Source organism: Rhipicephalus microplus, chromosome 4 (assembly GCF_043290135.1).
Source record: "Rhipicephalus microplus isolate Deutch F79 chromosome 4, USDA_Rmic, whole genome shotgun sequence".
Taxonomy (NCBI): Eukaryota; Metazoa; Arthropoda; class Arachnida; order Ixodida; family Ixodidae; genus Rhipicephalus; species Rhipicephalus microplus.
The window spans coordinates 37,394,418-37,422,223 of record NC_134703.1 but is presented as its reverse complement, the minus strand read 5'-3'; the positions used below and the strand labels follow the sequence as shown (position 1 = coordinate 37,422,223).

General features: G+C 44.7%; 1 protein-coding gene across 1 annotated transcript; it reads right to left on the bottom strand.

Annotated features, from left to right (window-relative positions):
* Positions 1–2,282: 2,282 nt before the first annotated feature.
* LOC119171888 (uncharacterized) lies at positions 2,283–20,613 on the bottom strand. The gene is made up of 7 exons (XM_037422759.2): positions 20,213–20,613; positions 9,333–9,562; positions 7,961–8,080; positions 6,869–7,044; positions 5,834–5,993; positions 5,379–5,528; positions 2,283–3,228 (listed from the first exon to the last, which is right to left on the bottom strand). Exons 2-7 carry the CDS (start codon positions 9,548–9,550, stop codon positions 2,829–2,831), a joined length of 1,224 nt encoding a protein of 407 aa, XP_037278656.2. The 5' UTR covers positions 9,551–9,562; positions 20,213–20,613; the 3' UTR covers positions 2,283–2,828.
* Positions 20,614–27,806: the final 7,193 nt, after the last annotated feature.

Sequence of the window (27,806 nt, the reverse complement as noted above, 5' to 3'; positions counted from 1 at the left end):
TAACTTTTAGCATTAGGTACACTTGACTGGCCGGACCCAAAGTACCCCACTCGTATGCCTTATCAACGCGCCGACCATAATCTAAGATCATAATCGGCGGAAACGCTTGTTTTGTCTGACGTAAAACGGCTCATGTTATGGAGAGTTAGCGATTGCAATGGTATGGCATAGCCCGGATGCCACAATGCGCGCACTTTGTAGTTTGTCCTTTTTAGACCAAGTGCTATATTTAGAAACGACACAACCAAACGACGCGAGATCAGTAGGTTTTCACCTTTCTGTAGCACCTGTGCGCGAGTTCTTTCAGTTTCTTATTTCTGGTTACTTTCTCAAACTTCTCAATTTATTTGTCCATCTCTCCTTATACCTAAAAAAAAAACACCTACGCTTTTGCAAGCGCGATACTTCTTCCGGTTATTCTACCCAAACCTCTAATTTTCTTCGTCCTAGTCTCGCTATCCCCCAAGAATTCATGTGGCCTTTGGTGGCTTAACTAACGTATTCGATGTTCCCCGAACACTGCTTTAACAGCCAGCATAGTCCAGCCTGCTGAATGGGGCAGGACTTCACTCGCAAGCAATATAAGCGGCAGTGTGTAAACATCGCTGTTTTTCAAAAAAAAACTGCAATGCACCCATAATCATCGTGTCGACATTCTATAAAACACGAGGGGCTATAAAATACCGTCACATTTTCATTGATAATAACTAACTACCACCAAACGTACATGACGAGGCTGTAAAAAAACGAATCAAATGGGCACGCGACCAGTAATCTACTACACTGGTTGTTGATTACTGGGAAAGTACTGGTGCCAAATTTTGTTTTGTTTGCATTTGCATGATAAAACTATTGCGTAAGCACCAAGAAGCGCACCTAAATGAGTGCCTGCATCATTTGAACTTAAGTTTTCAAAAATTGTAGATTATTTTTAGACAACTTTCCCGTTATCCAGGCTTTCAAACTGCATCAATCAATATGACAGTAGCAGGAAATTTTCTTTTTTTTCAAAATAAAAAAGAATGTTTAAATGTTTATAAATGTCGCACATCCCGAGACTAAAGCTCTTGAGGATTGCAGATTCCTATACAAATCAATGAACAAGTTTTGATAGCTTGGTGACCATGACTTCAGCCTTCTCGCAACCAAAACATACTGCATGTTTGGTTACTACATTTACAAATCTATACCAACACAGTGCCATTATTTTACTCTAAACAACACAACTTGCTTGTTGCAATTCACAATCCTAGGAATATCCGGCATAGGGGCATGTGATATGTAGAACTAGTGCACCGGGAGTATTGGAGTCTACCGGGAGTATTGGAACATATGATTTCTCGCTGTTTACGGAGCATAAGGCACTGGCGTGTGCCGTCTGATGTCCCATTTTTAATTGGCGTTGGTCTGCCCCTAACATGTTCATAGTAAAAAAAGAATACCAATAACATTTACTTTACGGCAGAGCCAGCTACACCACATTGCGATTGCCAAAACTGGAACAACGCAGTCATGCCAACCACGCAGTCATATAGAAACGTCAATCAAATAAAGTGACGTGTCAACCGTCGGACGAAATAGAAGAGTCAGCGGATAGGAAGTTCCCAGCAACAGGTTTCATTCTAGTCTTAAAATAAAAATATCACGGGTAATCACAAGTATAGGTGTGTAGACCCATTCTTATTTAAGGGGAGTGATTTTCATTTGATATGTGGGGTTTAACGTCACAAAACCATCGTATGATTATGAGAGACGCTGTAGTCGAGGGCTCCGGAAATATTGACCACGTGGGATTCTTGAACGTCCACCTAAATCTAAGCACACTGGCCTCAAAACATTTTCGCTTCCTTCAAAAATACAGTCGCCACAGCATAGATTCCATCCCGCGCCCTGTGGGTCAGCAACCGAGTATCTTAGCAACTAGACCATCATGGCGAGGCCTTGAAGTGAGTGTTTTGTGTGCATGATTACGTTCACTTCATTACAATGAAATGTTTTGGGCAAAAAATAGCAGTGGCTTAGCTAGGCTATGCCAGGATGTACGTAGCGTGAGCTACGGACGGACGCACGGGCGGGCGATCAAGTGAGTGATCTCACGCGAGTCAAGCGTAAGCCCCGTAGGCCTTCGGAGCGCCAGCTGTGTGCCTGTGACGTCACTGCTCCTCGCGCTTGCGTAAAACCACTCACCGTAAGCCACGCAAAACTACTCAACCTCGGACACTTCGCTTACAATACAAAAAAATATTTGCACCGTGCGACCAAAAAAGAGTATACAAAAGACATCATTTATCAAAGTTTATTCTTCAAACGTCTCTGACTTCATCATCTAACACTTATTCAGTGCGTTACTAATATATACATTCAGCCGCTATCAAGCTAAACGCGCATCTTGGAATATTTTTGTTTTACAGGTGACTCTCGTAGCGATGACATGTGGCAGTTTCTTAGCCCACAGCAGCCGGACCATTATGCAGTTGCTTAGTTGCGTAGTTAGGAGCCAAGTGATCAATAACAAGACATGACACTCTAACGAAAGTTTGCACCATATGCGCGGTATAGCGTCCCCAAACTGCATACAACATCTGGCTTGTTTGTGCATTTCTTGAAAAATCTGCGTACGATTGATTTTTTTAACGAGGCGATATATTACACGACGGTCACAACACGTAAGTCATTTAGGGTGAAGATGGGCTAGGCAGGTAGCGATAATCAAAGGGAAAACAGGAAACATAGATTATGATCTTTCGTTAGAGACAATGCAAGCCCCAAAGAGTGCAAACTTTTCTTAGAGTGGCACGGTTATTACGCTGCAGTGTGCGTCCATACTTTCACCCAACGTTAAGACCCCCGAGGTTCAATCCTGTACGCCTCGATCCTGACGAACGCGGAGCTGCCGGTTTGGGCGTCGTCTCTTCGAACACGGGTTCCTCTGTCGCGTCGAGGCTGTAGTCGGCAGGGTCCAGCTTCTGCCAGTTGTCGGGTTCGGCATCCACAATGGGTTCCTCCTCCGGTTCTTCCTCGGGCTCCTCCGTGGTAACAGGCACAGTGCCGCCATCCTGTCCCGGAGTGGGAGGGCTGACTGGTTGTTTGCCCTGGTTGGACTGCTCCTTTTTGCGGGCCAAGTAGTCCTTCCAGAAATTGGGGGGTGAGAAGGTCTGCCACTGTTTCTGTTCGGCCGGATCCAGCCTGTATTCACTGCACTTCTCAGTTACTAGAGGGATGTAGAATCTGGAAAGTACAGGAAAGAACGCTGAATTGAATAGTAGGCAACCACCCATTCGTGTAAATATTGGAGGAAATCTGTGTGGATTTCTCTGAAATGAAAGTCTCTTGTTGAAGGAAGATTTGTTCGGGTCAGGGCATCGAACTAGGTTGCAAAGCCTTTCATAGGCGGTCGCTCTAGCAATAGAGCTAAGCAGCATGCTAGCCAGTGGCAGCGCGAGATAAAACCAGTTAAAGGAATACTGAAAATGATTACTGCGCAAATTTGAAATGTGACGGAAGGGTTATTAATTGGATATTTGACGCTTCAGGAAGGAATGCTGTAAGTTAACAGTAAATTAACGTAACCCGCAGGTAATAGCACAGTTTTTCCCACCGCGATGAATCCTAACATAGGCGCTGATTTTAAATGGTAGAGCGCACCTCCTACGCTATATATAAATTCGCAATAGAATGAGTTCTGTTCATGTGAGTATACAAGATAGAAAGAGGAGCTACTGAGCAGTTTTTACAAACGAATATGTTTGTTTTACATCATAAAACCTCACTTGCGCCTGGGGATTTCTCATTTTTTGTAAATATTATCTCATAAAGTCGTTCAGGAAAAACGACACGTCTTAAACAGACACTCGCAGATAGTGACCGGCACAGTACAGCAAGTATGCTTTCTCAAGCTAAGCACCTTCAACTAGTTTTGTAAGATCTATTACTTCAATGAGGGGAATGCTCTCAACCATGCTTATTCGCACTTGTCGTATTTATTACACCAGTGAGTGCATGTATACATATCCCTGATAGTTTACGTGTTAAGCACAGCCAGAGCAAACTTTAGCCCAGGCCGAACTCTCTGCTTTTCTGTAAATGAAGTATCTCCCTCTCTCTTTTATACACGGGACGATTTGATAATTGTTACTTAGGTTGCACTGATGTGCCCTTGCTCTTGCTCCTTAACATTTTTCGCTAGCTTTGTTATTATGCATAAACCTTCTCATAAAAAATTTATGCAAGAAGTGGCTGTCAATCGCACTGTTGCACGTGTTATCAGTGAATGAGATATGGGCTAGTTGCAAACGCTTCTCACAAACGAAAAGCCTCAATCATGCCACTCGTGGTCTCAGTCAGATTAACTAAAAAAGCTCCCAAGCATTTCCCCGAGGGTGAACATGGTTAAGTGCGAATACACGGGGGGATGCTATGAGGGGTATTTATTAATTCGCACTATTATATTTATTAATCACACTATGGTGCCTTTATGGTGTAATGGTTCCTGGAAATCGCAATTTGATCACACGGGGGAGTTTACGTTAACTCACTGGCGAATGCCAACGGATTTTAACTTTACTCCCCCTCACGACCCGCTCGCGACGGGAGACTGAGAGAGTAGGCGGGCGCGCGAGAGAGAGGGGTGCGCGCGCAGCTGCAGCGAGCGAGGAGAGCGGAGGAGCGAGCGAAAGGGGAGGGGGACTATCAGCGTCGCGTCCGTGGCTTATTCGGTAGAGCGTCGCGCTGCGGCCCGCCAAGTCCTCTTTCTTTTAAAGATAGAGAGAAGACTGCGGACGCCGCCGACGGCGGTGGATGGTTTGGGGTCGCTTATAAAGTGTATTCACACTTAAAACAGCGTGAAGCATGAATCTCAGAGAAGCCCGTTGCTTTCTTTCTATGTTTTTCGTGTTTCCAGCTTTTTGTTTTTATTTAATTGCGAAGGACATGAAACAGGCAAACGAGCGAGATTCGAATAAGTATATGGCGTTCTCTTGGCAGCTAGAGTAGTTAGAGAGAAAAAGACATGCATGATCGCTAACTCTCTTTCTTCGAGCCAGGTACGCAGTTGATTCACGGTCTTGTGAAACACCTTTGCTAACCATATTCAATTAGGTGTTAACGTGCAAATACTAAGCACGCCAGGCTAGTCCTGCCTGCTGCATAGCCATCAGTACTACTACTGTCACGCACACAGCTTTATCATCCTCGTGATTGCCTTTTTTGCCCCGCCATATACGATTCGTGCATTACGAATTGACACGAATCCCTACAGTTATGATCAAAAAAAAAACTTTCATACACGTGCATATAAGCTGGATATGTAGCTACGGCAGTGAAATTTGAGCTAATTTCACAGCCTCCCTAGTTTCTCTCTCTATATTACGAGTACTTACGCATTGTTCTGAACACACTTCTTGGGATATGTGTAGTCAAAGCACTTGGTCCGCAGAATGTTGAAGAATATTTTCCCCACGGTGACTGATGCGATACTGCTGTCATTCAGAAGGCAGCCGTAGAACATCCGGTCTCCCTTGCAGTGAGTCCTGCAATAAAACGATGTTCAATATTGCATATATAACATCGAAATAAAAATAACATGAAATAAAAAATGTTGAATTTAAGCTCAAAGCATTCTGCGCAACCTATCTCAAACAAGCACCAAGTCAGTCTAAATATCAGACAACAGTTTTGTTCTATCTTATGCACAGAATCTTCACCAGAGTAAATTGCGGTTAAATCATCTGTTTGCATTTCGCACCGGCGACTGCATCGCATTACTCGGGGCAGACAGACCAAACTCCACTGTATAATGAGAAAACTGCAATGGTGGTCAACTATAGTTACGCACATAGTGTAGAGGTTCGTGTTTCTAATGCCGTATTTAGCCTGAAAAGCCGGGATGTTGTCCTCGGAGTGGTCATGCTCCCGGCAGCAGGCATCGGTGGCCCTGGACGGTCCCAGGTCATCGTAGTTCTTGGCTACATCGCCAGCTCCGCACCATTTTGTGCCTGGAATCGTGCAATAATGACAGAAACATGTAAAAATAACAGCAAGCGATTTGCAACACAACGCTTTCCCATGGTATATAGACTTGTTTCTTTTTCTTATTTGTCACAGGAAAGTGAAGTTTATTATCATTCAGTGCTACTTCAAAAGAACCCAATTTGTAGGTTCTTGCTGCCTACCATTCTTTAGAAAATCAATACTACAATCACCAAACCCTCGCCACATTTGCTGACCTTCAAAGTTACCAGATCGGTTTTTTTTTGTTTTACGTTTTAAGCAATATTTGAGGCCTTAAAAAGGAGAAGGATACCTTTGTTGATCTTATTCCCAGCATATAGTGTTAAGTTTCCGTAATCGTAATACTGACCTCGTTTCAACCACTGAACCCGGTACTTGTGTGACACTCACTGTATATACTAGTTCCACTTTTATGAATGACGCACGTCATTGCTTTCCCACCCACAAACTGTACCGGAGGCTTCTAGAAAGTTACTCCATCAACCGTTCTGATGGCATCGACGTTTTCCTGTGACGGAACATGCGATATACGTCACTACTGCACCGACTCCATTGAGTGACATGGTTCACTGGGAAGCTATGCTGGCTCTACTCTCGAGTGCTCGGTGAGGCCCCACACTTTCACCAAAAGCGCCCCAATTCCGCTATAGGTCTTTTATGCCACTGGCCAGCACCATATACGGATGTTAAGAATGTAAAAAACCTTTTTCGAGTACAACAGTATGAAATTCGTGTGGAATAATGAGTACAATAGAGCGGACATTATGACGATAAACATTCCTATGCAACGGAAACAGCTTCTTCTCGCACTTTCTTTAAACAACGACGACTTGAGTAGGGCGAAGAACGAGTTAGATACCTGGGAATATGAACAAACTCTTGAATATATCGCCGATGTAGTCAAACGCAGATTTCTGCTTGCTGGCAAAGTTCTCCCGCGTTCCGCATAGGTCCAGAAATTGATCCATTTCCTCGGGCGTAACCTTAGTTATTAGGCTTTCAGGCAGGACGACGAGAACGCCTTCAATCAGAACCCTAGGGGAGGAAAACGTCGTGGCAATTCATTATTGAAGCAATGGTCAGAAGACTATATGCACACTTCAAAAATAATGACAGCTTGACCCGCCAACCTTTCACTTTAAAACGTATTTCGTTGAACATAACACTGAACCTTGTTCACCGGTAATAGGAGAAAAGTTACTTGACACATCTCTGTGCGGGCGATTAAATGGTTTCACGAACATAACTCCAAAACGTCACATTTGTGAAACCCACCTCGTTCGATTAGAGCCGATGGTAATGCAAAAAAAGATATGCGCAAAAGTTTTAGACCCCATGAAACAACAAACTTGTAAAAGTTAAACCCTTAGATCTTAATACGCCATGCTTCACATTCACTTCGTGTGTTGGCACGTAAAACCGGTCAGGTTAATTCATATACCTGATACCTTATGAAAATACGAATTTGAGAGGCATTATGTCATGTAAAAGTGCAAAGTTGCCACTAAGACTTAATTATGAAGTAGTGATTTTGTCGCAGTTATTTGTCGTGCTCTTTCCGTTGCCTGCTTATCAAGCTTCCAGTCGATTCTCACTTACTGTAGAAGATAATACTTAAAATAGTCGTTGTGCTTTTAGATTCGAATTGTCGTACATTTTATCACTACATGACTATGACAAATGCCGCTACAGAGGTTTTCGAAGATTTTCTCTATTTGGTGTTCTTCAACTCGCACTGACATCCAGATGTACACAGATCTATGTCATTCTGCCTGCATTGAAATGTGACTGCCATTGCCGGGATCGAAACCGCGACCTTCTGGTCGGCAGTCGAGCGTCGTGACCGCTACACGCACCATGGCACTTACTAAAAGAAAGTGTTATGCCATCTGCTTCAGCAACTGTTTTCGAGTAAATACGGCGCTGATAGACTTGCATATGCGCCACTTACTTGTCACCGAGCAGGTTGCAGTCGATAACATGACCGGAAGAATTCTGGAAGATTTCAGCGAGTACGTGTCCTCCCAGAGGCACATCGGTGATCACTCGATGACGGACGCCCGGGATGGCACTGCAATGTTCAACCGTCATGAAAACAAGTACAATATAAACAATGCACGTACTTCGTTATGTAAAATATGCACAATGATTAAAAGTAAGCTTTCGTGCTCAAATAAGTATAACAGGCAAGAAAAAACTATTCAGTCCACTGAATTATTTCATAGCCTTGCATGTCACCTAGCGAGGCCTCGACGAGCAAACAACTTTAGAACACAGTTTTTAAAAAAAAGCCCTGTCAAGTACACGTGATGCGAATGCCCAGAAGACTCAGAAAAACTACTGCGATTCATTTGTGTGTCTGAATAGTTGGTTCAAGAACAAAAGAAGCGAGCGTAGGTGAGTGATGGCATGTTGAATCAAACTGATAATAAAGAAGTAAAGAGATCACGTGAAGCCACGCCACCCAGCCCTAGATCACACTCAATATTAAGAGGATCCCGGCACGTGGTAAACCTTAAGCATGCATCAATCTGAAATTAACCTTAAGAAATCTTATTAAATTGACTTTACAAAGCCAAAGAATAAAATCGCTCCTTTGTCACTAAGGTTTCCGAAGACTCTTTTAGTACTGCCCTGTTACAACTGCTTCCGGTTTAAAAGAACAACGAAGACTACGACCAGATTTCCAGTACCATCTCCCACGATTAAGGTCGGTGAATTTAGAGCGTGTTCTCGCTATATGTAAGGAGGGTGAGTTTCGCCGGCGTTCTTTTCAGTCAGACGCGCGCTTTACTGGCGGAGGTCGCTTCTTTGAACTGCCCATTCTCAAGCCCGAGAGGTAACGATCAATTTGCATGTACTCCCACAGGTGTGTCAGCGCCGTGAGTGTATTATGCATCGATGCATAGACTACTTTCATGTAATATTTCTCCGGTAGCATCACGTATGCTGACATGTTACAATACACGATCCATTGTAATTTGAATATCGAAACTTAGCTTCGTGAAAGCACGCGAGATGCACTAGGGCTTACAAAAAAAAAGTTGTTTTTCGCACGAAAGATTTGGAGATCAAAGCTTTTTCAGTCCTCTTAAAACAAATTCTTCCTGCCTCTAGAACAACATTCTTCTCTTCATACATTCTCATCGTTCACACCAAAGTGCTCACCAAATATGCTCACCTGCGACAGTTTCTAACTTTGGAGCTTATTGGTGAGTACAAGTTTGGTATGTTACCAATCTTGTGCACACTTTTCTGTCAAATAATTTCTTTCACATTTAATAGAACTTGAACTTGAATAAGCAAACGGGAAGCCTACTCACTTCTCAGTCAGCTGCTTGCTGATATCCGATGCCGAAGTGTTGGTAATCTTTCCGAACGTTTGGTCCCAGGCTCGCGTGCCCAAGTTCACCACGTTAAGACGGGAGCCCGTGTTGGTGAGCGAACCCAGCGGATTGGTTAGGATTCCCAGCTGCTGAGCGCTACAACATGCTAACGCAAGCAGCAACAGGACGCCGTGAAAGGCGTGTGGCGTCGTCATTGTTCAAAAGGTCTGTAAGAAGAATAAAAACAATAAATAGGAGTCACGCATAAGTCCTGCCTCTGCATTTTAAGTTTGGGCTCATTGTGTGGTAATGAATAATCATTACATGTGCCTTAAGGTTTGCCTGTACCCTGCACCTCCACAACATATTACAAATTTAGCTTAACAAAAATGTATAACTTATCTCTTTGTTTTATATTGTTATTATACCCGTCACGGTGGTCTAGTGGATAAGGCACTCTGCTACTGACCCGCAGGTCACGGGATCGAATCCCGGCCGCATTTTCGATAGAGTCGGAAATGCTTGAGGCCTGTGTATTTAGATTTGGGCACACGTTGAAGAACTCCAGGTGGTCAGAATTTCTGGCGGCGTTCCTCGTAAATATATGATAGTTTTGGGACAATTACCTTTCACAATTGTGTTTGTACAATGTTTTTGTTTGCCTTTAGTATGATTTCATTTTGCTATATTTTATTCTGCTCTAATGTACCTGTTTTCACATTTTCGAAATAAAACTTTATCTCGCTATTTTTAGAAGTCGAACAACGCCTCTACTGTTAAAATAAGCTATGTATTATCATACATTTTTTTAAGTTTGTAACATAAAATCTCTGTTAGCTTTCTTTGTTTTCCTGCCTTCTTATGAGACAAAAATCTTCGTAAAGTCGTTTATCAAGGCATTTTATGTGTGACTTGCATCGGATTGAGTACATTCAGGCATAAGCGTGCGAACAAAATACCCCTCCCCAGCCTCCCGATGGATCGCTACAGTAGAAAAAAAAGCGCGAAGAAAACAGACTAAAACGAGCGAACAGGACTAGCACTGTCTTCGAACACCTGCGTTGTTGTTTCGTGCCGTACGTTTTACGCATTAAATATGAACCAACAAGCTCACCTACACACATTTCTTTTTGCATTGCCTTTGTGTCTTTTTGCGTCGTTTGTGTCTTTACATTTAGTTTTTGTCTTTTGTGCTTGAGAGGGGAGGGGAGGAAGGTTGGCTCCTTCTTTCCACTGAAGCAGTAGATATATTGCGGTAAAACTTTTCACCACTCCACCCCTCTCCCCGCCCCTCAAATGAAAAACCCGGCGCACACCGATGTATATTTGCGTATGCGTGTAGCGAATAAACTTTCAGTTGTGTCACAACGTCTCCAGGTAAGGGGCAAAGACCTGTACAGGGAAGAAGCGTTCACGGTACTGGTTATGCGGATTCCGGTTAGCGCACGTTATACGTAGAATCGCGTGCTACACAATGCATCATAGAATGAAAAATGGTGAATCACTCAAATTACGCTACCTATGGGTAAAAAATCTTCCATAATGACAAGTCTTTCTTTCTTGTTTTCTTTGCCATTAGAATATAGAAAGATCCAGTAAGCAAGAACTCTACAAACAGTCATTCCCGCACGCGATGTTGTCCGCATTCCTGCACTCATAAATCAGTAAATCCCAACGTTAACTCCAAGAAAAGAGTCATCTGACTCTTTTTGTGAGATCTCCCTCACCACACATATAACTCTCCTTAAAGATACACGTGAACTCTCATTGGAGAATATTATACTTCTTTCGGAGAGTCCAGGGAGACGAAAGAGAGTTAACACATCTCTTGAATGACAAGTGACGAAGCAGGGTTCACCGAAAATAGCAACACATACTTATATACTTTTTTTTAATATACAAGAGCAACCACCCCATTTTTTATGTATACATATGCAAGCTCGTGTATCTAACGTAACGTTTGCTTGTAGAGAAAATCGAAACCACAGAAAGGTTTGTGGGTGCCTAAACTACAGAAGGACGTCAGCCTCTCAATGATCGTTAAGACGGTCGAGGCAGGAACGGAACTGGCGAGGGCCTATGACGACCGTTTCGGTAAGTATTTTGACGCTCGTGATGCGTGGTATACTGCATGCAGTCGGCAAGGCTACCCGTTAATTCTTCCTCCTAGTGCCGTCGTTGAGCACAGACTCATTCTTCGTTTTGTATATATTATATATATATATATATATATATATATATATATATATATATATATATATATATATATATATATATATATATATATATATATATATATATTGTAACGGGGTTTATTTGCAGCCCCGTCGTGGTGGTCTAGTGGCTAAGGTACTCTGCTGCTGACCCGCAGGTTGCGGAAATAATGGGTCATAATATGGCTTGAGACGAGAGACGTGGACAGTGTCGCGGCCGCGGTAGCGTAGGTCTGTGGATGGGATGATGGGCTCCACGATATAGTTGACGAGTGACGTTTGCTCTACAACGCGGTATGGCCCGATGTATTTTGGGAAGAAGTTTTGCGGAGCGGCCAGGTGCGGTAGCAGGTGCCCGAAGCCATACCAATGAACCAGGTGGAAAGTTTGGAGCCGAACGGTCCCCAGTCTGGCGGGATTGCTGCTGCCACTGGTCCTCGGTAGAAAAATAGCGGGCAAGCTGGCGGCATTCTTCAGCATGTCGGGCAGCTTCGGACAGAGTTGTACTTTCGGACTCATAAGGTTTACATGGAAGAATAGTGTCCACTGTATTTGAAGGTTCTCGTCCGTACAGAAGAAAATATGGCGAAAACCCAGTAGTAGCTTGTACGGCAGTATTATACGCGTAGGTGACGAACGGGAGAACTTGGTCCCAATTTGAATGATCAGAGGCGACGTACATCGACAGCATATTGCCAAGAGTACGGTTGAAGCGCTTCGTCATGCCATTAGTTTGAGGGTGGTACGCTGTACTTGTGCGGTGCACGATTCGGCATTCGTTGAGTAATGCCTTCAAGGCGTCAGAAAGGAAGGCACGGCCTCTGTCACTTAAGAGCTCTCGAGGGGCACCATGACGCAGAATGAAACGTTGCAACAGAAACGTTCTAACCTCACGGGCTGTGGCAGTCGGCAGCGCGGCTGTTTCGGCATAGCGTGTCAGATGGTCTATCGCAACAATAATCCAACGATTACCAGCTAGAGTTGGTGGTAGTGGTCCGTAAATGTCAATGCCGACGCGATCAAAAGGTCGACTAGGACAAGGAAGAGGTTGTGACGGGTAGACTTGCCCGGGAGGTAACCTTTGTCGTTGGCACTGAGCACACGAGCGAATGAATTTTCGCACGTAGTTATATATGCCACGCCAATAAAATCTGAGTCGAAGCCTAGCGTATGTCTTGAAGAGGCCTGCGTGGGCGCACTGTGGGTCTGCGTGAAAAGCTTCGCAGATAGCAGCTCGAAGATGGCGGGGTATCACAAGGAGACACTTGCGACCGTCAGAAAGGTAGTTGCGTCGATAAAGAAGATCATCCCTTAGGCAAAAGTTGCTAGCCTGGCGGCAGAGAGCACGAGACGGCGAAGGATATTGAGAGGATCAGAAAGAATGCTTATGAGGCCACTGATCCAGGGATCCTTTCGTTGTTCCACCGTCATGTTGCGCAAGGCGGATGACGCAAGTGCAGGCTCGAGGGAAGAGAGGCAAACACCTTCGTCCGATATGGGTGAGCGAGAAAGGGCGTCGGCGTCCGTGTGCTTACGACCGCATCTGTAAATAACGCGGATGTCGTATTCCTGAAGTTTGAGCGCCCAGCGAGCAAGTCGTCCGGAAGGGTCTTTAAGTGTGGATAGCCAACAAAGGGCGTGGTGGTCAGTGACGACGTCGAATGCGTGACCATACAGGTAGGGGCGAAATTTTCCAAGGGCCCAAATAATAGCTGAACACTCTTTCGCGGTCACGGAGTAGTTAGCCTCGGCTTTCGTCAAAGTTCGGCTTGCGTAGGCGACGACATATTCATCAAACCCTGCTTTTCGTTGCGCGAGCACAGCGCCAAGTCCAACACCGCTGGCATCAGTATGAACCTCCGTAGGAGCGGCAGGATCGTAGTGGCGGAGGATGGGTGGTGAAGTCAGCAGGTGGCGTAATTTGGTGAATGCATCGTGGCATGCTGGTGACCAGGTGGAAAGGTCCTTGTCGCCGCTAAGAACGTCCGTAAGGCGCGCACATACGGAAGCAAAATTTCTAATAAAGCGTTGGAAGTATGACGACAAGCCGACAAAACTTCTAAGTTCCTTCAAGTTCTTTGGCTTCGGAAAATCGGCGACTGCTCGAAGCTTGGCGGGGTCGGGAAGTATGCCGTCCCGCGATACGACGTGGCCAAGAATGGTGAGCTGCCGGGCACCAAAACGACATTTCTTGAGGTTGAGTTGAAGGCCGGCGTCGGTGAGACGTGTGAGGACGTGCTCTAGACGATTTAAATGGGTGTCGAAATCAGTGGAAAAGACAATTACGTCATCGAGGTAGCATAAACATGTGTTCCACTTGAAACCTCGTAAAATAGTGTCCATCTTTCTTTCAGAAGTGGCGGGAGCGCTACAAAGGCCGAAAGGCATAACGGTAAATTCGTATAATCCATCAGGTGTGACAAATGCTGTTTTCGGTCGGTCAAATGCTTCCATAGGTACTTCCATTCAGCGAAGAGAAGTATTCTGCTCTCTGCCAACAGTCAAGGGCGTCGTCTATTCGCGGTAACGGGTAAACGTCCTTACGGGTGATCTTGTTTAAACGTCGATAGTCCACACAGAACCGAATAGAGCCACCCTTCTTCTTAACAAGAACGACCGGTGACGCCCAGGGACTGTTAGAAGGCTGTACAATACCCCGCTGGACTATGTCAGCAACCTGGTCGTCAATAACACAGCGCTCCGACGCTGAGACTCGGTAGGGGCACTGCCGTAGAGGCGTATGGCTTCCTGTGTCAATCTTGTGAGATATGTTCGATGTGCGACTGAGGCCACAAGCGTGGCTGTCAAAAGAAGTATGAAACTTTTGCAGCAGGTTCACTAACTGGCTTCGTTCTGAAGAAGACGTTGCGACATCGATGGAGCGGTGGAAAGCGTCAAGGAGTGACTGGTCAACAACAGAGTCAGAAATGAGTGCGCTGAGGTCCGTAGAAAGTAAACTAGATGGAGCGTCAAAAATGTGACGGGCGTCGATCGGATGCACGTGACCGAGATATTCACCATAGACTAAAGGTAAAGGCCCTTCTAACGTATTGTACGTGAGCGTCTTCGTGACGCCATGGTGGAGAGTAAGGAGAGCGACAGGCAGTGGAGAACATTTGCGTTGAATGAACAGGGCAGAGGGCGTAAATAAAACACCACCGTTGGAGATAGCGTCACACGACACAGTCACCAGCAGAGAATAGCGCGGTGGTACGGTGGTGTCGTCAGAAACAAACAGTTTATAACACGGCAGGGAGGCTTCGACAGCGTCAACATCAGGAAGTGCAGATAGCTCAAGTTCAGCGCGACAGCAGTCAATGACGGCATTATTATTCCCAAGGAAGTCCCAGCCGAGTACCATGTCATGGGAACGCGAGGGCAGCACTACGAATTCGACGATATACACAATCTCTTCGATGACGACTCGTGTGGTACAGGCTGCGAGAGGTGTTACACTTTGCGCGTTAGCCAATCTAAGAGAGAGGTCGGATAATGGCGTCAGAACTTTGCGGAGTTTGCGGCACAGGTTGATGGAAAGGACGGATAGAGCGTCTCCGGTGTCGACAAGCGCCATGACGACGATACCATTGACTGACACTTCAATGACGTTAGCTGGACAGGGGCGAGTACTTGTGCATGGCGACGGGGACGCAGTTCGTACCTCGGGAACTGCGGCCGTTAGTTTTCCTGGTCGGTGGGTCCGGAACGGCGACGCATAGGTGAAAGCGAGCGTCGCCTATGCGTCGCCGCTTTCACCTATGCGTCGGAGATGGGGAGCGGCGGGTCGGGTCGTGTGGACGATCAGAATAAAAGGAAGAGGAAGGAGGGCTTGAAGGCGTAGAAGAAAACTGAGGGTCGAAAGAGGGCATTCGTCGAATGTTCTGAGCAGCCTGGCGACGACGACAATAACGTGCTACGTGGCCAACACCGCCACAAGCAAAACATATCGGACGGTTGTCGTGGGTCCGCCATTGGTCGGAGTAGACTCCGACTTGCGGCTGGGGGGCAGAAAACTGCGGCTGAGGTGGTATCGGCATAGGCGGCGGTGAATAGGTCGGCGGCGAAAAGGGCGGCGGCGAATACATAGGCGCTGGCTGGAACGCAGGCTGTCGAGGTCTAGCAACGGCCTCGGCGTACGTGAGAGGTGCGGTGACTGGGGGTGGTTCACGGGCGGGAGGAAGAACTTGTGCGACCTGGTCTTGAATGAAGTCGCGGAGTGTAGGCGTCCATCTGCGTGGTTGATCGGGTACGCAGGATATCAAAGAGAGCTGACGAACGACCTCAGCGCGGATGAACTCTTGGATCTTGGAGAGAAGAGGGGCATGGTCTTCTCCTATGCCAAGGGTGGAAAGGCTGGACATAGAGTAGTCGAGCACCGAGGGACGTCGGGTGGAAAGAAGTTGCCTGCGCAACTCGTCAAAACTCTGGCATAGCTCAATCAGTTCAAGGACAGTGCGAAGACTCTTAAAAAGCAACACTTGGAAAGCGTCGTCCTCAATGCCCTTCATGATGTGCTTGATCTTAAGCTCTTCGGACATCGACTCGTTGACTCGCTTGCAAAGGTCGAAATTCTCACCAAGCTGCTGGGACCGTGTATGTAAGCGTTGTTCGGCACGGCGTTTGCGTACCTCAGGCCGTCCGAAAACTTGTGTGAGGCTAGTTTTGCAGACCGACCATGTAGGAAGTTCCGCTTCGTGGTTTATAAACCACAGCTTGGCCACGTCCGACAGGTAGAAGGAGACGTAGGCCAACTTGGCGGCGTATTCCCATTTGTTGTGAGTACTCACTCGCTCGTACATTGAAATCCAGTCGTTAACGTCCTTGTCTTCTGTGCCTAAGAAAAGAGGGGGATCTCGCGGACGCAGAGAACCGGCGCAGCAAACTGTAGGTGGTGCCGGTGGAGGAGTTGGAGCGGCGCATGCGTCGGTAGGCATAATGGATGGTAAAATGTGATTCCGAAGCTCCAGGGTGATCGAAACCCAGCAGACTCCACAACTTGTAACGGGGTTTATTTGCACAGCAGAACGCAAAAAGCGAAGCAGTCAGCAGCGTCCGGCCAAGCGCAGCGAGCACGAGCTTATGCTGATGGCGATGCCCCTGAGGCGCCGAGAAATGCCGCTGAAGCTCCTCTTCTTCACTACAATATATTATATATATATATATATATATATATATATATATATATATATATATATATATATATATATATATGAGATATAACAGACAGTAATGCCAAGGAATGTACAGGGGAAGTTATTAACATTAATGGAATGTAAATAAGAAGAAAGAAAAGTGGATGAAAAAATTACCAACTGTAAGCAGGAATCGAACCTACGACCTTCGAATTACGCGTTCGATGCTCTAACCACTGAGCTAATACAGCGGCACTCCCTCCATCCACTTTTTTGGGTTTATCTGTGAATTTAGAAGTAGGAGCGACAGTCAGCGCCATCTATAAGCCAAACAACGAGTGTGAAAACACTCTTATGCGCATGTTTGGCGTCACGTAGCACGTGAACTTATTATGAGCGGGCAGCTGATTAATTGTCCCTCTTATACAACCTAAACACACCAAGTCTGCCAGTACGAGACCCTCGTTCAATGAAATAAGGGAAAGAAGTGTATACCTAAGGGCTCGTTTTTCCGTGTTTTTAACACAATAATAATGAGATATAACAGACAGTAATGCCAAGGAATGTACAGGGGAAGTTATTAACATTAATGGAATGTAAATAAGAAGAAAGAAAAGTGGATGAAAAAATTACCAACTGTAAGCAGGAATCGAACCTACGACCTTCGAATTACGCGTTCGATGCTCTAACCACTGAGCTATTACAGCGGCACTCCCTCCATCCACTTTTTTGGGTTTATCTGTGAATTTAGAAGTAGGAGCGACAGTCAGCGCCATCTATAAGCCAAACAACGAGTGTGAAAACACTCTTATGCGCATGTTTGGCGTCACGTAGCACGTGAACTTATTATGAGCGGGCAGCTGATTAATTGTCCCTCTTATACAACCTAAACACACCAAGTCTGCCAGTACGAGACCTTCGTTAATGAATTAAGGAAAGAAGTATATACATAAGGACTCGTTTTTGAATGTTTGACACAATATTATTGATATCTAACAGACAATAACGCCAAGGAAAGTATAGGAGAAGTTATTATTTTGTAATGCAAGTAACTAAGCGTGATTGATAATAAAACAGTGAGTGCGATGTTTCAGAACTTCTGGTTTTCTGCTCTGTATTTAAGCATCAGTATATAGATGCCGCTGTTATATAACGTCCTCTTGAGTGATAGGGATAAACTGCCATTCATGATTTCAGAATGTTTGCTGAATGTGCTGCATCCAAAGTCTGATCTTCTAGTTACTTCAATTTATAAGCTGAAGTAGTCGTACTTCAGTACAACTTCCAGTGCCTCGCTATCTATTGCAAAGCGCTGTTCTCCTACAAAACTGTTACGCATTACATTAGTTTTATGCGTATTAAACTAACAACGAGGGTTCAACTTAAACTCAGGATGAAGCCGTGAGCAATACAAGAAAACATTGAAATCGTAACCTAAATGACAATGAGAAAGCAGGGTGTATCAGAGAACAAATTAGTTAAATGAGTCTTAATAACGTCTTAGTCGAGATTAAAAAAAAGAAATTGACATGGGTAAGACATGTAGAGCGAACATGGAACATAATCGCTGGTCAATAATAGTAATTCACTGGACTCCAGGAAAAGGTGAACGCACGAGGAGGAGGCTTAATGTTGAGTGGACAGACAAGATATTTACAGGTAAAACGTGTCAGCATCAAGCACTGGATAGGGGTAATTGCGAAATATTAGAGAGACCTTTTCCCTGCATGCAAAAGGCGTAGTCAGCATGATGATAAAGACGATGGTGATGGTGGCGGGGGCAACGACGTATCCGATGTCGGACAATACAAGTAAGGTCGAGGAAACATCGTTGCTGTCATTGCTAAGACAAGCTGATGCAGACGTTTCTGTAGCCTAATAAGGGACACTAGCATGCCATGCTGAAAGGTTCAGGAAAGAGATGAAGTGTTAAATATCTTACTGGTAATGACTATATTAAACTACGCTTTCGGACCGCGATGCACAGGGAACTGTGTAAGTGTCTAATTGAGCGTAAGAACGAAATTCGTACCAACGTAACAACCACTAGCAAAAGCGGAAACAAGAAATGCGTTCTCTACAACCTGCAGCACCCTTTTATGTCTCTTTTATTTCCCATTTCATATGTCAGTCGTCAGGCTACTGATTGGAAATGTAGCACTACCCCTACTTTCATCTAATCTAGTTTTCACACAACAGTACTTTTATGACTAGGTCATGCCACCATCGACAGGCCATATCACTGACCTTCTCACTGTCAAATATCACTCGTGACTCAGTGTGTTGGAATGGCATAAACTAAACATGAATAGTTATGCTATCGAAGCAAGCGATTGGATTTACTCCAAAAAGAACATGCGTCGTACAAACACATGTTTATGGAAGGTTAGATAGATTTCGTTTACCAAATCAATCGAATCAACATACATCGAAAGAAATTCGTAGATAAGGCATTGAAGGATCCCATTATTAAATTTAAAAAAAAAGTCATATGCAATTGCTTAACTTTGGCGAGCAATACATTCAACACCAAAGCTGTTGTAGTCGACCATAACATGTACATTGCCACCAGAAAATTCTCGTTATCACGAACGGGCACGTACCGCAGGAACTGGACAGATGTCACTACTCATCACTGGTGTACGGGAAATCAATAAAGAAAACGTTAGCCCAGGAATTGGCGGTGGCGAGCTGAAGATTTCGAAGCGAGAGAATACTATAAGAAACGTAAAAGGTAACGGCAGCAGTGAGAAAACCCCGAAGAGATGGAAGACCTACGTAAACTACGACGTACCCGTTGATTCTACGAGAGTAGCAAACGCTCTGTTTCGGCGAGATTGTCTGTGTGTAGAGTTTGCACATCCGTGTCGTGACTGCCTGCGGTTCAACTCGAACCTATCTGCTCTCAGAATCAACCGAGAAACAAATTAGCTAACCTAGCCACAGCTTAGCAGCAACCTAGAAGCAACATCACACAGATTATGCTGCAGGATTAGCAGTTTCCAGCTGTTTCAAGTTTTCAATCAAGTCAAAACTCAGCATCTCCTTAAGCAACAGTTTTCGTCATGCACAATGTGCGGTCTAGTTTTCTTATTACTACGATTGATTGATATTTGGGGTTTAACGCCCCGAAACCACCATACAATCATGACAGGTGCCCTAGTGGAGGGCTCCGGAAATTTCGACCACCCGAAGTTGCTTAAAATGCAATCAAATCTCAGCCCCCGGGCTTACAGCATTTTCGCCTCCAGCGAAATTCTCATTATTATGACGTTTACATGAAAGGCGCCAAACGCAGCCGTCACCGTCAACACTTCGGGACTTCGAACAGGCGCGTTGCGAGCGTCTGTCATAAAATGCCTATTTCTCATTCGCGTGAAATGAGTAACGTAACTTCTATACAATTAAATGTATTTTCATCTGGGCAGGCTGCATCTTTGAAATTTGAATTCGCGCTGTCCTGCTATAGAACAAAAAAAAAGAACAATGTGCAATTGATGAGTTGGCGTGGCAGGCGAAAAACACAGCTTACCTCAGCCACTCCGAGCCAGTGCGATGAAACTAATTTCCCGCGAAGACTGGGGCGATGAGCAGCGAAAAAAATATAGGGCACTAGACGACGACCTCCGATGACAGCCCGACGGTCGGCAATGACCCGTAGTCTCAGATTTCACCGGCAACTACGACGCACGTGGTGGCAGATAGAAGAAAAAGATACACCACACTCTTCACCGAGACGGATCCGTCTCGAGTGGCCGACTCAGCCGGAGAGAATCGCGCGTACGTCAGTCCTTGATATCTTCTTTCATACGGTCGCAACACCCAGTTTTCTCTTTTCCTTTCAATTCCTTCGCGAGTCCTATTCGTTTACGCTGGGCTCGTCCGGACGCGGATTGTCGTACGCAAACCCACCCGTCTGTCGCGACAGTTCCGTCACGTGCCGGTAGCCAGAGAGAGAGAGAGAAAAGACGACGAGAAGTAATTCAGGAAAGGAGATGTCCTCAGTCTCGCGATGTTTCACCTTACAGAGGAGAGGCCTGGACAAAAACAAAAAACAAATGCGCGAAAGTGCGAGAAGAAATTGCGGCAGAGAGTTGGGAAATAACGGCGAAACGAGAAACTGAAAATAACAATAAACAGGCTCCCGCGGTGGCGTTGCGCGAACATCCAAAATCGCACTACTTGGCTCACCCTTGCCTAATCGCGAATCGCTCCGACGCCACTTAACGCAGCGACGCGCGACGCCAAAGTGTATTTTTGTTTGCCAGCGCCACCACCGTACGGTGTCGCTTCGCGGATCTGTCCTTGTATCCGGCGGCGAGTTATTGCTCGCCGTGTCCAAGTCGGTACAAGCGGCAGACTTGGTGCGCCGCCTTCAAGCGAGAACGGATTGCAAGGAAGGAGCTGCGAGAAGCGCTTCGCTTTCCTCAAGGTCGCATACAAATGACCAACCTCCTTTCACAAGCGATCCAGAGGCACACCGACGACGTCGAGCCCTTGGGCCATCTCCCTCGCTCTCTCTCTTACAGCCTTTCCGAAACGCCTCCTTTCCCTTTAATATCGCTGCATCTCCCCTCGTAACATTTACTGCCACCTCGCGCAATACACGCGACGTCCAAGAGTTGTCATAATCCAAGCGAATGCAACGCAAGCGTGTTTGGAACGGGTGCCCACGCTCACTGTTCAGCGGAGATAAGAGAAAGAAGGGCAAAAATGGCTCAATAAAAGTCGACCCGCAGCATCACTAAGGAGGAAGTCTTTCGCGGGGGTCTCCACATGGGGCACATTTATCACCTTTGCTTGGGCCACAGTACGGCACCTTTTTCGCGCGAGTTCTTAGAACAGGACGAGTGAGCATCAGATACGTGCAAACGCCATACCGCTTTGTTATTCCGGCAGCCTGTGACGCTTATCTGGGCAGTAAACTGTGTATTGCTTTCCAAGGTTCTTCTTGCTGCACTTTTGATATCTTGAAGACATGAGCCGGTGTTGTGAAATCAAGGCACAAGTCCACAAGCATCAGTTTTTCTTAGCGACGAAGGGTGCTGTAGCGAATATAAAATGGGAGATTTGGAAAAAACCTCACTTCATCAAGATTTCTGTGCATTCGCAGGACACGGAAAATTTTCTAGTAAACCCGAGTAAGCCAATCACGTCGAACGAACGCCTGGCAAACGCGCTAATAGATCACATAATATAATATGCTGCAGGAGAAACCTCTCGGTACTATTATGGTTCTGCGAAGCAGCTGTCATGATAGTTACGTGCTCGAATCATCACCCAGGTTAAGGGTACATACGGACAACGCCTGAAACATTTTTACATACAGCTTTATTAATTGTTCCGAAACGAAACAGAACGCACACTTCTTTCCAACAAGGAAGTTTTAGACTAAAGTAATACACGTAAGCGCAACAGACGCTTATGCAGTGTGCTCCCACACACACACACACACAAAAAAAAAATCACCGATGGTTACGATAATGCTTTGTGCGAGTTAAAAGTGCAGCTACTTAGGTGTGTTGATTTTGTGATAAGCTGAGGAACTGCCACCGCCGCTGGTTGAGGGACACTGAAGAACAAAACGATTTTTCGCGTATTACTAAAGTAAAATTTCGCGATCCCGAAAACATTGCTCTTACCACTACACGATGCTATAGTAGGCGAGAAAACGCGCGAAAAAATGCGGGTGGTGACGCCATTTTGGTATTCCCACACCAAACACGGTGACGTAAGAAACTTTGAAGGCGTCCACTGGACCCCTCGTCACTTCTAAGCGCTACAAATGAAGTACATTGTCATCTGTGAGTGCCATAGGCATAGCGCGCGAAGTATGAAAAATTTTCGTCGGGTCAGTGTGGCGTAAGTACGAAAAATAGATTTTCAAAATTCTTACGCATGGATATTTCGGCCCGAAATTTAAATATGAACCTTGATTGTCTCCGCTAATAATGAACTTATGAAAGTTAAACATAAGCAATTAGAGTTCTCAAAGTGAAGTTCGTCGATTTAGACGAAGTCATTGTTTCTCTTTAGGGTTCCTTTGAGCGTACGCAAGAACCCTTCACGCACAAAGTGCCGCTTCGACCAACGCCCGTCATGTTGTACAAAGCCTTGAAGATCAACCAACTTTCTCGTGCCGCATATGTGTAGGAGTGCATTGCGCTGTCAAAAGAAGCGCGAGTGAGCACGAGACAATGCAGACGCTAACATAGCAGCTCGCCGGCTCTCATGATGGGAAAACTCCTTGGGGCAGTCACTCGTTCACTCTCGTTCTCTTCATCGACAACGCCGACAACGGCGACGCCACTCAACGCAGAAACGAGCGCCTATGAGCTGCGCTCCAAAAATAAACGAAAAGGAAACAATGTGCATAGTTTAGAAAATGTCAAATTAATTGCACATAGCAATGTCTTCGACCTAAGTTGTAAACAATTAACATATTCATGTTCCAGCTTTTTGCTTAATCATCCTCTTCCCAAATATTAACTACAGGTGAAAACACATATACACGTTGGAGACGCTCACAAGCCGTGTATTACTCCGCTGATTGATTTATTATTTGATTGATTGATTGATTGATTGATTGATTGATTGATTGATTGATTGATTGATTGATTGATATGTGGGATTTAACGTCCCAAAACCACCATATGATTATGAGAGACGCCGTACTGGAAAGCTCTGGAAATTTAGACCGCCTGGGGTTCTTCAACGTGCACCCAAATCTGAGCACACGGGCCTACAACATTTCCGCCTCCATCGGAAATGCAGCCGCCGCAGCCCGGATTCGATCCCGCGACCTGCGGGTCAGCAGCCAAGTGCCTTAGCCACTAGACCACCGCGGCGGGGCATGTATTACTCCGCTAATGTGTACACAAGCATATTTTGACTTTACTACATTTCCTCAGCGAGAAGAACGCGGGAAAAAAGAAATATCCACGAAGGATGTATAGGGTTGGATAGCTCATTTTCTGTACTAGCAGCGGGTATGTACTTTTATCAATAATTTTTTGCGTTTCACATCCTAAAACCATCATGTAATTATGACGACGTAGTGAAGGGCTCCTTGAACATCGGCCACCTGTGGTTCTTCAACGTGCACCTTAAAATAAGTACACTCGCCTCTAGCAGATTCGCGTCCCTCTAAAATGCGGCCTCAAGCCATGCTTCGATTCCACGTTCTGCAGTTCAGTTTCCCAGTGCCTTAACCATGCACTAGATCACCGTGGCGTGTTGTATGCGCCTTTCCGAGTACTAGCCCTGTTCCCACAGCTAAAATGTACTGAAATGAAAGCCAACTAGCCCATAAATTTGGCATATTTTGCGCAATGCAGTGTACGCTACGTAATATGATATCCCGTCCTAGCACCGTATCAAGCGTTTGCAGGCATCGGTTGTCCAGCTCAAAACCGCATGACCAGCACAAGCTGTTAAAACCGGGCAGAAATGATGGATTGGAGCGGCGACCAGCAACGATCTCACATATCTAAATTATCATGATTATGATGATGTCCATGTAAGACAGTTGTCCAAGTTCAGGGGATGGGGCTTGAGGAGCTAAAAAAATCTTTATACAGAAAATATTTTTTATCATGATGAAGACAGCACAACCCAAAAATTGGAACTACAATAAGCGTGGTATTATATTATTATTATTATTATTATTATTATTATTATTGTTGTTGTTGTTGTTGTTGTTGTTGTTGTTGTTGTTGTTGTTGTTGTTGTTGTTGTTGTTGTTGTTGTTGTTGTTGTTGTTGTTGTTGTTGTTGTTGTTGTTGTTGTTGTTGTTGTTGTTGTTGTTGTTGTTGTTGTAACACTTAGTTACCAAATTAGAACGTATTCAGAGGCGTGCAGTGCGGTTTGTGTGCTCTAGATATAGAAGGCGGGATTCAGTAACTGACATGCTCAATTAATGCAATTTAGAACCACTGGAAATTCGAAGACAAAAACAAAAGCATAAAGCGTTATATCATATAATGCAAGGGATATTAAAAATACCTGAAGAGGAGTACATACGCCTTCCCGGAAAACGTAGCGCTAGATTGAATCATGATGCCCCCATTAAACCTTTCAACGCTCGCACTGACATCTTTCGGTGGACATTTTTTTTTTCCGGATGCTATAGAACAATGGAATCGTTTACCCCATCATCTTGTTAATAGTACCGGTGTGCAATCTTTTGACAGAGAAATCCATGCTCATTTTGGTCATGGTTGAATTGAACTACTGCCAATTTTGGTTTCTTGTGTGCATTGCTATTTGAGTGCCAGTTGTATTGGTTTTCTGTTTGTACGTACTATTGTACTCCCTCCCTGTCATGACCCTCAAGCGAGGGTTGACAGTATTATTAAATAAATTATTATTATTATTATTAATATTATTATTGAAATATTATTATATTGTTATTATTATTATTATTATTATTATTATTATTATTATTATTATTATTATTATTATTATTATTATTATTATTATTATTATTATTATTATTATTATTATTATTATTATTATTATTATTATTATTATTATATTCACAACAACAACGACAAGACGAAAACAAACGAAAATGCATTGCTTTAGAATAGAAAACGCTATTACGTGTCTCGTGGAATGCTTTCCCTGAACACTAAGTCAATAATATTAACTCCTGCACGGAGCTAGTTTTGCGTGCCTGTACACTGCAACGTTTAGTATCAATATCATTATAACCACCACCATCAAACAAGTCAAGGTTTATTTTGTTGATCAGCATGTGTAACTTACTTTATGCTGAACCCCTCAGTGGCCATGTTTGTCAGAAAGCCAAAGCTCCCCTCTCGTGCTGATCTTTTCGGTAATGCGAGAAACATTAATAGGTTGGGGTCAGTCAAAATGGAACGTGATGCCCGCCTCACCTTGCCCGCGTGAGCGGGCGAATTGCAGCAGAGATACACGAGGACGCGGCGCTGTCTCTTTCCGCGTGCCCCTAACGGCCAACGTCAATGAACATAGGTGTGATTAGTGCCAGCAACGCAGCTCCCTCTGGTCAGCGGTTGGTGCCTATAGCGCACCTGTAGTGCCAACAAACTAAAACGCAATGGCCATCACAGAAGAAAGCTGTCCCTAAACCATACCCACGCTTTACATGTGCGTGCTGGGAACCATTGAGTGCAAGGATTCCAGCTGAGTTTTCATAAAGCCTAAGGGTATATTTCACAGTCATCACTGTAATTGGGCAAAGGAGCGCATAGGACGACGCTATATTGTTTTTTTTACTTTGTTTGATCGTACTCGCTCTCAACATTTTTTCTCGAGATTTTCTGCGATGTGCGACGCATTAGCACTACGACACAAAAGAGCAACGGTAATTTAGCAATGACCGTACCCTGTGTTGGCGTCGTTTCTTTCAGGCATAAAAACAGATTTGTTAATTACCGCTATGGTATGATCGCGGTTGTTCAATAAACAACAAAGCTCTGTGCACTACAGGTACGTACACAGACAGATCTTGAATACATAGAGCTAAGTATAGCGTATTGCATGTCGCCAGTTGTTGCGTAATGGCGGGCAACAAAAAAATATTGACATTGAATGACTAGGGTAATAATGTGCTCCTTAATGGAGAAGGCGCCAGGTTGGCGGCCGAGGCAGCGCATGGAAATTCGTGTCTCCCGTGGCGTTACGAAAAAAAGAACTCCCACTTCCCGAAGAGTCGTGATTCTCGTGAGCCAAGAAATTTGCTAGGCACGACAAGCCACTCTGAGAACGCCTAGAGTGCTTCCTGCAATAACTTATCTCACCTGTCAGCACTTGCAAAGCCGCTTGGCCGGACTCCAAGCGCGGCGCATGAAAATGCGTGGATTGCGAAGTGCCCATGTGGTGCATCACATATGGCGTACGTACATCACACCCGCACGCCGCACTTCAAACCACTAGGCGATGACACCAAGACTACCTCACGAAACATCAGAAGCTAGAAAACGTTGCTACCTATAGGCCCCGCGGTATTACGTAATCAAAAGAATAAAGATATTAACGCACAGCAATTTCGACGTTAGACACATGAAGTACATTATGGAAATCGCCATGAATGGGCTTGTTATGTGGACTTAAATGAGGTCCGACATAGCTACCTGCAAGTGGTGGGGATTCGTTTTGAAAGACTACTGGATGATAATACTTTGTTATAGGCCAAAGCATCAAGCTCAACTGATGTGTATATTGCAGAAACATCTGTTTTTAATTGCACACTTCTGCCATTATGAAAGGTTTCAACAAACGACTAAACATTAATGCCAAACACGCAAAAACCTCACAGAGCCCTCCTCAAATTCAAATTAAAGTATAACATCAACTATAGAGGGAGAAAGTGAATTGAGGTCAGAAGAGAAAACATGTTAGTTTGTCGACGCACCATAGCTAAATGGCAGGGAAGTGAAATATGAAGGAGTAAGAATAAAAAGACACCTGCACAAGATTAAGGAGAGAAAACTGGACGAGTTACATTACTTTAATGATTTACGCTGATGGTTCTTCAGATTAGTGTGCATACATATCCGACCGCCCAGGTTGGGTGCATCTGTCTTTTCGAGAAACCATACGGTGGCCTTGCGGAATCGAACCCGATACCTCGTGCATCGAAAATGGGTGATCTAGCACTTCGCGTATAAGGCAATCCCAGTAGAGTTTCAAAAGGATGACTTTATTTCTTTTACTAAACCTCAGTGTAGTGACTGTCGCTTGTTTCTGTGAAAAACGAGCATACTGTCCTTTGCGTTTATATGTGCGATCATGAATGGTGGTTCCAAAACGTCAAAGTCCATCTCATGAAGTGCTCACAACACCGATTTTTCAAGCTGTCGGATTAATATCTCAATCTGGGGTACCTCCACAGGAATCTGTAAAATAAAATTATGTGATGGTCGCAATTACACATATGTAACGTTGCCGCTAACTTCGAAACGCGGAATATCTGGTGCCTGAAACTGAATTTGAAATGTTGAAATATTAGACGCATTACATGGTGGGCGTTTTTCGCAGCACTTTTTGCCCATTATCACGTCTTTAGAAAAACGCTTGAATAAGTAAGAAAAATTACCGCTGCAAAACTATACTTATTACCTACTTCCGTGTATTTTGTA

Excerpts from the sequence above, each read along its gene's own strand:
- LOC119171888 (XM_037422759.2), bottom strand. The coding sequence starts at position 9,550 with ATGACGACGCCACACGCCTTTCACGGCGTCCTGTTGCTGCTTGCGTTA. Across the intron at positions 8,081-9,332 it reads AGCAAGCAGCTGACTGAGAA|TGCCATCCCGGGCGTCCGTC; the intron begins GTGAGTAGGCTT and ends TGAACATTGCAG. Across the intron at positions 7,045-7,960 it reads TGCAACCTGCTCGGTGACAA|GGTTCTGATTGAAGGCGTTC; the intron begins GTAAGTGGCGCA and ends TTCCTCCCCTAG.